At 35.5% G+C, this 12,000-nt stretch overlaps 1 protein-coding gene across 4 annotated transcripts in view; it reads right to left on the reverse strand.

Annotated features, from left to right (window-relative positions):
- RB1 (RB transcriptional corepressor 1) overlaps positions 1–12,000 on the reverse strand; it is a 168,013-nt gene that overhangs the window by 118,696 nt on the left and 37,317 nt on the right. For all 4 annotated transcript variants that reach the window (XM_027064818.2, XM_053215363.1, XM_053215352.1 and 1 more), the window contains 2 exons: positions 7,726–7,841; positions 3,725–3,844 (listed from right to left, as the gene is read on the reverse strand). In XM_027064818.2, the coding sequence (XP_026920619.1) occupies positions 3,725–3,844; positions 7,726–7,841 (236 nt within the window). The remainder of the gene's footprint in view (positions 1–3,724; positions 3,845–7,725; positions 7,842–12,000) is intronic.

Consider the following 12,000-nt stretch of genomic DNA (forward strand, 5'->3'; position numbering starts at 1 on the left):
AACTGTATTTTGGGGGCTATAACATATAGAAATGTAATCTATTTGCACAAAAGAGGTGGGTGGGATCAAAGCTGTGTTGGAGTAAACAAATGACACTAGATGGTAAACTGAATCCATAGGAACAAATGAGGAGAACAAGAAATGGCTTAATTAGACAATTAATGTAACAAACTCTATAAATACACACTTGCTTTTCTCCATACTCTCAACTACTTTAAAAGACATACAACACAAATGTCTGTAAGCTGATAAATAAAATGTGATAAAACCATACAGTGGAATATTGCTCCATAATAAATAGTAACAAAGTAGTGAAACATGCTACAACATGGATAATCCATGAAAACATGCTAAGTGAAAGAAGCCAGTCACCAAAAATATGTAAATAAAAAAATGTATATAGACAAAATTACTACCTTATAATAAAAAGTAGTTTATAATTACAAAAAGGACTTTTTGTAATTATAGAAAAGATGTTTAATGTCCAAAGCATTGTTTTAAACTGTAACTTAATGTAACTCAAACTAAAATGCTCTCATACAGTAAAAGATAATTGCATTCAATATATGTCTGTGCTAATATGGTAGCCACAAGCACTTACAGCAAGCTACCAAACACCTGCAATGTGGCTAGTACAAATGAAGTTGTGCTGTAAATGTGAATTATACACCAAAGTATTAAAAAATACTTAGTATGAGAAAAAGAATGTGAAATATTTCATTAATAACTTTTATATTGGTTTTATGTTTTATTAAAATATAACTCATAGCATAAAGTTTATAATTCTAAAGTATATAAATTTAGTAATTTTAGTGTATTCACTTAGTTTTACAACCATCACTACTATCTAATTCCAGAATATTTCTATCATCCCCCCAACCCCCCAAACAAACCCCCTATCTATTAGCAATACTCCTTGGCAATCACTAATTTACATTCTGTTTCTATGGATATGCCCATTTGGACACTTCATATAATGGAATATATGCTCTTTTGTGTCTGGCTTCTTTCACTTAGCTTAATGTTTTCAAGGTTCATCCATGTTGTAGTATCTAAAAGCACTTTATTCCCTTTAATAGCTGAACAATAAAATAATCTACCTTTGGTTATTATGAATAATGTTGCTATGAACACTTAGGCAAAAATTTTTGTGTGAATTATACATGTTGAAATGAGATATTTTGAAATATGTAAGTTAAATGAAATGTTAAAATTAATTTCACTTGTTTCTTTTTATTTTTGTCACATAGCTACTAGAGTATTTAAAATTCATGGCTTACATTATTATATTTTTCTATAATAGCATTAACAAAGCTAATATTAACTTTAAAAGCTACCATTTATTATGCACTTAATATGTGCTGGCAAGTGAGCTAACTGGTAACATTGTCTTATTTAATTCTCCCAATTACCCTGTAAGGAAAATATTACTGGCTATATTTTAGACCGAAATTGATGTTTAGAGAAGTTAAGGAACTTTTCCTAACTCACACACTCAGTAAATGACTAAATTAATATTCATACTTAGATCTTTTTCGTCATATATATTGCCATATATATGCACACATACAGTCTGCTCTGAAATGAGCAGGCTTTGATACCACAGTTAATTTTCCTAATTGCTCTTCAGAAAAAAGTACAAATAAGATAGGAAAAAAACCTGACAATCCACTTATATAACTAGTTAACAAAAAAGGCCCAAGTGATCTGTTAAGGCCAGATCTGTCATTCCAGATCAAAATCATTCAATGACGCCATCCCCTGCAAGGCAAAGTCCAAGCTCACTATCAGTCTGAACCCTTCCTACCTTTCAGCCATCAGCAAAACAAAGTACATAATGCTACTGCTTTGCCTTTGTACACATGCTAATCACTCTGCCTGGGAAGTTCAGTCACAGTTCCTACACATTTTGCTTGGTGAATTTATCCTTAAGCCTTTTCAGATATTGCATTTTATAGTTTTTACTTGATCAAAAGTACCCTGCAATTACCCTTCTCACCCTTGAACATACACGACATTTTGCCCACTATATAATTTCTACTTCTCATATATAATCTTCTAAAAGAGAGCATCACATACATTACTGCACTTATTTTTATTAAAGAATATAATTTATTTACTATAAGCTTCTTGATGATCATAGTGTGATAGATTTTATATCCCCAGCACCTAACATATAACTGAGTACTAACAGACACTTAGTTAATGCTTGTTGTAGTTTCTTAATTTATTTGCAATAAAATAAGCTGATAGCTAGCCTAAAGATTCTTAAAGTATATTCTACAAAACACTATTTCCAGGAGGTTTTAATTGATGTTAAATGCATATAAACAAATATTAGTAGTCTAATAAATTTAGGAAATGATGAACTCAACAGATTCCACATATTTTATTATATAGGACTTTTAAGAATCCTGAGTTGCCAATGTACAGTGTGACTCTTTAAAGGGGATATAGTATATAAATTTTCCCAAATTGGGCGAGAAATATTTTTTTGTTTTAAAAACATATGTGGAAGGGTGCTTGGGTGGCTCAGTCGGTTAAGCATCTGACTTCAGCTCAGGTAACGATCTCTTGGTCTGTGAGTTGGAGCCCTCCATCGGCTCTGTGCTGACAGCTCGGAGTATGGAGCCCGCTTCAGATCCTGTGTCTCCCTCTCTCTCTGCCCCTTCCCCACTTGCGCTCGCTTGCTCTCTCTTGCTCTCTCTCTCTCAAAAAGAAACAAACAATTAAAAATTTTTTAAACATTTGTGAAGGGGCATCTGGCTGACTCCATCAATAGAGCATGTGGCTCTTGCTCTTGGGGTCATGAGTTCAAGCCGCATAGTGGGCATAGAGCTTACTTAAGGAAAAAAAAAACCAAAAAACAACAAACAGTGGAAAGTTTACTATGTTTATTACAGGCATTGGAGTCATCACTGTCTGCATTACCTCATTTAGTACATTAAAAAACCTAAGAGGATAGGCACCATTATCAATTCAGCTTACACACTAGAAAACTAAGCACTAAAGTTAGGTAACTAGCTTGTCCAAGATCACACAGTACGTGTTGGAGCCCAAAGTAGAATACAACTTCCTTTACAACTTTTTATTTACCTAAAATGTTAACTTTCATATTTTTTACCCAAGTGAAAAATGAGCCCCCAAGTGGACACAGCAACAGGCACATGCCAGATTTGGCATCGTATCCAGTGGCAGTGGGGACCTAGATGAAGAGTGTATTAAAAACTCAACCCACATTTATCTTAATTTTATCTTTCTCCCCATTGAACAGTAATGAAAAGTCTTCTAAACCACCACTGAGAATACAAATCATAGCTTGGTAGTATACGTCAGGTACACCTACTGCATGCTTTCTCTTTCTAAACAAAATAACACCATTAGGAAGAAGTTTAAATTTTAAGGTCACTCTTCCATTGAGAACTAGAAGTCTTCTTCTGGCAGAGAAGGCTAAAGTGGGAACTAAGCTTCAAGTTCGTTAAAGCAAATGAGAAATATGAAAGGACCATATAACAATTTTGGAGGAAACATTCAGAATTGTGTATAACTGGATATAAAAGAAAGCTATAAGAACCAAAAAAAAAAAAAAAAAAAACTAATAGCAAAGGGGACAAATCTAAGGGGTAATATCCAACAATATTACTAAACAGAGTTCCCAGATGGAACCTAATCATGAACAGTAACATGAAAAATGGAGGTAATCCTAATAATATTTCTACTTTACCTTTCCAATTTGCTGTAGAGTGCACACAATACCTTATACTTCTTCAACAGTCTTGACATAGCATTATCAACTTTGGTACTCGTATCAACTTCTTTTAGTAAATCAAAGAATTTGTAGACACTAAAAGAAAATAACAGAAAAAAGTGAATCTGTAACTGAAAAAATGTTTTATTTCATTTTCAAAGCAGAGACATTTCAATTAAAAAGTTTATTAGCTCTACACCAAATCACTATTATATTCTTTAGAAGGAATTGCTTTTTACATTTTACTAGACTTTGAAGAGTAAAAATCAACTAGCTTCATCTTACACCCCTGTATCTGTATACCTATGCCTACATTTATTTATACAAAAACAAGGGTTATGACAGGCATATACATAGATATTTATTTCCATACCTACCCATATGCTTTGAAAATCATAACTTCACATCTATTTATCTAATTCCAACAAAAAACATGGTTTTTTGAACACATGGTTCATTCCAGTGTTTCCATTTCCATATGTATAACTCTTCATTCACAGTGAGAAACCTAGGATCTACTTATCTTTATTTATTCATTTAGTCAACCCCCCCTGTATGTAACTACCTTCCATCTCCAAAGCTATCCCCTCTCCCATATGGGCACTCTCCTCTCCTGCTCATACTGACTCCCCATCCTAGACTGCCCTCACCCCTCTACATGGACATCTTCCTCACCCTAGGAGACTGCTGACTCCCCTCCCGTAACTGCCCTCACCTCACATGTGCCATGACTCTCTACACTGGCTTACTACACACCCTGCTTGGTCTCTGACACTGCACACCAAGCAGTCCAGATCATAATCCCCACCCCCAACCACAGCCATGTGAATGCCTTCCTTATCTCATTTGGACTCTAACATCCTTCTTGGACCCCGTGGCTCTACCCTATCACAGATGCACATACCTACTTTCTTCACTGCACCCCCCCCCCCCCCCCCGCCGCAGTGGTTTTAGGACTGAATTGTTGGGGAAGGGAAAATAAAAACTGAATAAAATTTTTAAGTTGTTTAAATAATCTCTTTAAATCATTCTTTATTGTTTTCTATAAAAAATTAATCTATGTGAAATATTAACACGTTTTTCACAAATGAGAAACAGGGCACTAAAGACAGCAATCATCAACTGCACCTCACACACTCATTTCTAATCAAGATTGTCTAAGGAATTATACCAAAGCAGCTAAATGAACTAAAGGGTAGTCACCAGACCCACCCATAGGCTGTCTGGCAACTAATGAATTATAGGTTTCATTCCAAAAATGGACTGGACCCCTCAGACACTTATCTTGAGAACTGTAAAAATAAAAGCTTCAGCTAATCAACAGAGGGCAAAAAACCCAAAAGAAGGTTATTAAAATCCTCAGGATATAGAAGGGACTGGGGCAGCCACAACAAGCTATGTGGAACAGCAAACAAAGAAGCAGAAATAATGTGGAGTAAATGATCATGATGCTGCTCAGAAAAGGGAATGGAGTAAATGTGTAGATACCTCCAGAGAAAAAGAAATCAACTTCAGAACAGCATTTATTCATGAACCATTCTCCATGAAAATTCCAGTTTTTATGAGATATATGGCAATATCTATGGAGGACCATGGAAACGGAATTGTTACTAGGGGTAACTTAATTGAGTATTCCTTCTGTAGCCCTTCTGTGAAGGAAAGAGAAGAGGAAAGGCTAGAGGGAGGAAAAGCAGGTATAAAAAGCCATAATTAAGACACACGGATCTGTAAGTAACTACATATTCTAGAGCAGTGCTCCATGAATTGGTACTGGTTTGTTATCCGTCCACAATTAAATAAGTACAGAAATTGAGGGTAAGCATATAAAAACTTTCACAATTTAACAATAATTTTATGCCTGCTAAATATAATAAAAATAAAAATATGAAATATAAAAATAAAAAATATTACTATAAGTTTTTCATTTCATTTTTTTTGGTAATCAATTGACATTATATATTTTTAAATGTCAGTCCATGATATACTGAGGAAAAAAGTCCTTTACCAAAGCACATTTAAGAAGCAGTGGTCTAGATAACATTACTGGGTAGTTATTAGAACAGAGAGATGCCCTAAGAAAAAGTCATAACAAGTCATTACTACATTTATTTTAGGGAGATTAGTTATGACATGCCCAATTATAAAACAGTGCTGCTTATGAATACTCAGGAAAAAAGTATAGGAAAACATTTGCCAGGAAAATTCTTTCATGTTACAAATAAAAGATGTATTCGCTTTTCTCTTTCATATTTATTTAGTAGTCTATAAATAGCTATATAACACTGAATTGCAGCCATCTGTTTAATTTTATCTTTCCCAGTGGACTGAGTTTCTTGAGGTCACAGACTATTTCTCACCTCCATATCATTAGAACCTAGCACAGTATCAGAGTGCCTAACAGTTATTCCAGTTTTCTTTCTTTTTTTTGTAGGGGAAGGGCATGGAGGGGTGGTCTGTAGAAGGAAAGAGCTCAAGACCTCAACAGTACCTATGGTCGAGTCGAGTCATAAATGCTGATTCTATAAACTGCTTACTTCTCTATTTGCTGTAAGCTATTTAATTCTCATATAAAGTAGCTAATAATTTTCACTTTACAGATGAGGAAACTGAGACTTAATAAAGCTAAGCAATCTGCTCCAAGTCATACAGCTTGTAAAACAACAGAGACCAGATTAAAACCTGCTCTGTCTCAACCAAAGCATCCATATTCTTTTCAATCCTCTAGGACAGATGAATCGTCTAGGTAGATGAAACATCTACCATGTAAATATACAAATTAATGTAGAAATTTACTTATATATTTAGATTATTTTTCAGTTATATAAAAATATTTTGATTTAGTGATTTTATTAATCAAGTTAAACTGAAATCTGAGCAGTAAACCAATTCTAATTCACCAGGTTAAATATGAACATACAGTATTATGCTGAGTGAAATAAGTCATTCAGAGAAGGACAGATATGATAGGTTTTCACTCATGTGATCTTGAGAAACTTAACAGAAGTCCATGGGGGAAGGGAAGGGGAAAAAAACAGAGAGGGAGGGAGGCAAACCACAAGAGACTCAAATACAGAAAACAAACTGAGGGTGAGGGCAAGGGGAAAATGGGTGATGGGCATTGAGGTGGGTACTTGTTGGGATGAGCACTGGGTGTTATATGTAAGCCAATTTGAGAATAAATTATATTCATAAAAAAATAATAAAAAATATACAAGGTCTTTGTTTCCACATTTTATTTGGAGGCAGTAAGAAAAAGAGTTACTGAACAACACAGCAATTTATCTCATTTAAATAAAACACCAATTATGTTTAATTCTAGATGATTTTATCCAAGAAAAAACATACACTACTACCTTTCTGGTAACATTATTTACTGTTACATTTTGTAAATACACTGCAAATGAAAAGACTGGAAGTCCCACAAACTTTATCTGCTCAGGATACAGTTCAGAAGTTACTAGAAACAAATTAGTAAATGCTTCTTATAAGGCTTATAAACTCAACAACAAACATTAATTCCTAGAGCAACTATGGACACTCAGCTAAATTTCCAGTCTCAAAAAGCATATAATTATGCATATATTACATTAAGCAATCTTAAACATTAATAAATCTTAGCTAAATTCCTTTAAGATAGACTTACAGTACTTTTATAAGTTTTAATCTAATAAGTCTACATTACAAACCCTTGTTCTTTTTGTCCACTTCATCAAGAGCTACAACTAGGAAAGTTCTAGAGAGTGAGAGACATGATGAAAAATTTCCCAGGACACAAACTGCGATATTCTTGAGAAAGTGCAACATAAATATACATTCATTAAGGCTTCATGAGAGAAAGTTCACTAGTTGACCTAAGTCCTTTAAAAGTTTTATTTAATTTCAACATTTCTCACTAGTTCTCTAAAGTCTATTAAGAGGAAAGTTCAGAAATACTTTTCTTTAATGGCAGAGGCCTATATTGATGTAAGAAATTTTACCTGGTTTCTATGTTTTTCTGTAGCTCAGTAAAGGTGAATGGCATCTCATCTAGGTCAACTGCTGCAATAAAGATACAGATTCCCCATAGTTCCTTTTTCCTTTGACTATAACCTTCCTGGGTACAAAAAAAAAAAAAATTCAAATATTTCATTAATTATTCACACACTGGATACTATACTAAAATTATATGATGATTTTTTTCTTACTCAATTTAACTTGCTTTTAAATTCTTATGATGGCATATAGTTGAGAGTATTTAATTCCACACTAACAAAATATCTTTAATTTTATACTATAAAGCAAAAAATACTAGAAAGATCAGAAAGTTAAATTATAACTTACTGTGAAAAATTGAGGGGTCAGTTCTCTGAAGCAAATATTTTCATTTTTCAATAATCCAATGTCATCAGAGCCGACTTAAAAGATTTGAGTTCATAACAATTGTTTTTTTTTTTAAAAAATAAGCCTACTTTCTTATCTTCATTTTGCTCTGATACACTTATTTTTTTACCAATCTACTGACTCAAGTATTTTGTAACCTCATGAAATTCCTATCTCTCAGTGCCATAATTGCCTCCTTTGTAAAATGGAAATAATAATACATATCTCACTTGTTAAGAATTAAGTGAGAGTATACATCTAAAGCCCTTAGAATAATGCCTGGCATATAATTAGTACCTGATGAGTGATGGCTATGATTATCATTAGAATACTTTTTCCCTTAAAAATATGTATCTCTTTCTAAATATGTAAGTTTTGTAGGTAAAACTTGATTACATTAGATTGCAAACAAAAGAAATACCAAATTAGCTGATATTCTATTACACAACTGGAACAATTTGCTTACTCTCAATCGAAGGTTACAACAGAGCTGAAAAGTTTATGATGAAATTTTACATTGTTTTGAAATCTCAGTTACATATAAACTTTAGGAAAAGAATTGTTCTGGATTATCAAATTTTAATAATAAAAACATATTATCTAACTCAACTTTTCCTTAATTTCAGCTACATGGAAAACATATTTTTTATTTAAGTTTTGTTTTAATTACAGTATAGTTAACATACAGTGGTATATTAGTTTCAGGTGTACAATACAGGGATTCAACAATTCCATATATCACCCAATGCTCATCAGGACAAGTACACTCCTTAATCCCCATCACCTTTTTAACCCATCCCCTCACCTCCCTTCTGGTAACGATCAGTTTCTTCTTTATAGTTAAGAGTCTATTTCTTCATGTGTCTTTTCTTTCCTTTGCTGTTTGTTTCTTAAATTCCACAATATGCAGCAATCTGTTGCATTTCTATACAAATATCTTAAAACTTACAACTATACACCCACTAGAATGGTTAAATTAAAAAGACTGACAATATGGTTGAGACGACAAATGGTTGGTAAGGATGTAGAGCAAGGAATACTCAAATACTGCTGGTGATCATGTAAAATGGTACAACCATTTTGAAAAACAAGTTTGGCAAGTTCTTACAAAGTTAAGTATATACTTTCCATAACACTTAGCAATACCACTCCTAGGTATTTATACCCAAGAGAAATGGAAACTTTGTACATAAATGTTAATAACAGCTTCAATTATAAAAACCAAAAACTAGAAAATGTCCCAATATCCAAAAACTGGTGAACAGATAAACTGTGGTACAGCCATACAATGGAATGTTATTCAACAATAAAAAGGAAAAGTACTGGGGCGCCCGGGTGGCTCAGTCAGTTAAGCATCCGACTTTGGCTCAGGTCAAGATTTCACAGTTCGTAGGTTTGAGCCCTGCGTTGGGCTCTGTGCTGACAGCTCAGAGCCTGGAGCATGTTTCAGTTTCTGTGTTTCCCTCTCTCTCTGTCCCTCCTCCATGCATGCTCTCTCAATCTCTCTCTCGAAAATAAATAAAACATAAAAAAATGTTTTTAATAAATAAGGAAAAGTACTAATAAATACAACATAAACCTCAAAATTATCACATGAAAAAAAGAAGCTAGAGAAAAAAGGGTAAATCCTATATACTGTTCTTCCTTTCCTACAAAACTCTAGAAAAGGCAAAATTAATTTTTAATGGCAAAAAGTACATCAGTGGCTGCCTTGGGACAGGAGTGGAGGTGTTAGACAACAAAGGAAAGGAGAAAACTTTCTGGACCAAAAATTTCTATACTTTAATTGATGGTGGTAATTACATGGTTGAGTGCATTTATCAAGATTTATTGGGGCGCCTGGGTGGCTCAGTCAGTTAAGCATCCAACTTTGGCTCAGGTCAGGATCTCACAGTCCGTGGGTTTAAGCCCCGTGTCAGGCTCTGTGTTGTCAGCTCAGAGCCTGGAGCCTGCTTCAGATTCTGTGTCTCCCTCCCTCTCTCTCTACCCTTTCCCCCACTTGTGCTCGCGCTCTCTCTCTCTCTCTCTCAAAATAATAAGTAAACATTTAAAAAATTAAAAAAAAAAAAAACTCAGGAGACAGAGTCAACATGGCAGAGAAGCAGGGGGACGTGAAGGTCCCCCGCCCCTCAAACACAGGAGTATTGAGATCCAGAAGATTTGGAATTCCAGGAATCTAGGCTACAGAGTGACAGAAACATCTCCAGAGGCCAACAGATACAACTTGGCAAGCTATAAGTGGGTGATTATGAACTGGGAGAGATAAAACAGGAGGCATAGGCACAGAAAAGAAGGATCTCCTTCTGTGGAGAGACAAAAGGAAGAGACAGAGAGGCTGTGGAAGCGTAGGATTATGTTTGGACAAGAGAAAAACCTCTCTGGACCATAGTCCAGGGAATGGAAAAAACAGAAAGAACCAATGTCTAACTTGCAAACAGCTTTAGAAGTGACAATCCAGGGTTATAGGACTTTCTCCAGACTGGGGCCTGCTGCCTTGTACATGCACCTGGTGGAGAAGGGGAGCCACCCCAGGCTCAGTAGCAAGCTCAGAGGCACAAAGACAGCAGTCCCCTCCCTTGGGTGTTGTGGGAAGAAGTATATAGCCACTCCAAGTGGACTTTTTGTCCACTCCAAGGACAAAAGACCTGCCAGCCAGAGGCCCTTGTTGGCAGGGTAGAGTGGCACTACCCTGGAATGGGGGCGGGCAGAGTGGGATCCTTTAGGACATTGGGGTTTGAATCCCAGCCAAGTGCCTGGAAGGCACAGAAGACTGTGGAGCAAGACAAACCACCTGCTCATGCCCAGGCAACACTGTGAGGACAGCCTGAAGAGAGTGGTATGGGATAGCCCATCCAGGGAGTAGAGACTGGGGTGTCGCCATCTTTATCCCCATCACCAATAAGGTCACGCTTCAGGGAACAAAACAGCAGGCCCAGAGTGGATGCAGGACCCACCTACACCAAACCACGCCCCTCCCCCTTTGTACCTGGTAACTGCTATCTACCTGAGCAAGACTGACACTGACCGAATCAGACAGCCCCTCCTCCAGACCAGCACAGCCACTGGTTTCAAGGAACCATCAGATATTGGTCCAGCAGTTTTGCATTTTCTGATTGGATTCATGGTCAATTTTTTCTTTCTTTTCTTCCTCTTATTTCTTCCCTTTTCTATTCTGGTTATTGGTTTAAGCAGACGTTTTTAATCTAGTCTTTTCATATCTCTTTTGTATCTCTTTTTGCCTTATTTTCCCCTTTCTCTCTCGAGAGTAAGCCATACAGTTTCTCTGATTTTCTGCCTGGTCATTTTTTTTTCTTTTCTTTTTACCCCACCCCTGTCATTTCTCTCTTTGTATGGTATAAGGCTTCTTCTACCACCATGCCTTTTAAAATTTTTTCCAGGGTTATTTCAATGAACAAATCAAAGTATACCTGGTGGAAGGTCCAAGCCACCACTACAAGTAGGGAGATAGAGCAACCAGAGTCACAATAACAGAGAGCACACAACACACTCCAAAAACACATCCTGAATGACCAGGCCCTGGACAGTGTATGACCCCTTTTTAATATAGTAGTGCTCGTAGGTGAAGGACACTTAACAGGCTATTAAAACACTTAAAGGGCAGAAAACTAGCTAAAATGATGAAATGGAAGAATTCCCTCAAAAGAAATTTCAGGAAGAAATGACAGAGAATTTCTCAAAACAGATATAAACAATATATCTGATAAAGAATTTGGAATAATAGTCATAAGATTAATAGCTGGGCTTGAAAAAGGCAGTAAGACAGCAGAGAATCTATTGCTGCAGAGATCAAGGAACTAAGAAATAGTCACAACAAATTAAGAAATGGTATATATGAGGTGCACAATAAAGTAGATGCAGTGACAGCAAGGACA

Source organism: Acinonyx jubatus, chromosome A1 (genome assembly GCF_027475565.1).
Source record: "Acinonyx jubatus isolate Ajub_Pintada_27869175 chromosome A1, VMU_Ajub_asm_v1.0, whole genome shotgun sequence".
Classification (NCBI taxonomy): domain Eukaryota; kingdom Metazoa; phylum Chordata; class Mammalia; order Carnivora; family Felidae; genus Acinonyx; species Acinonyx jubatus.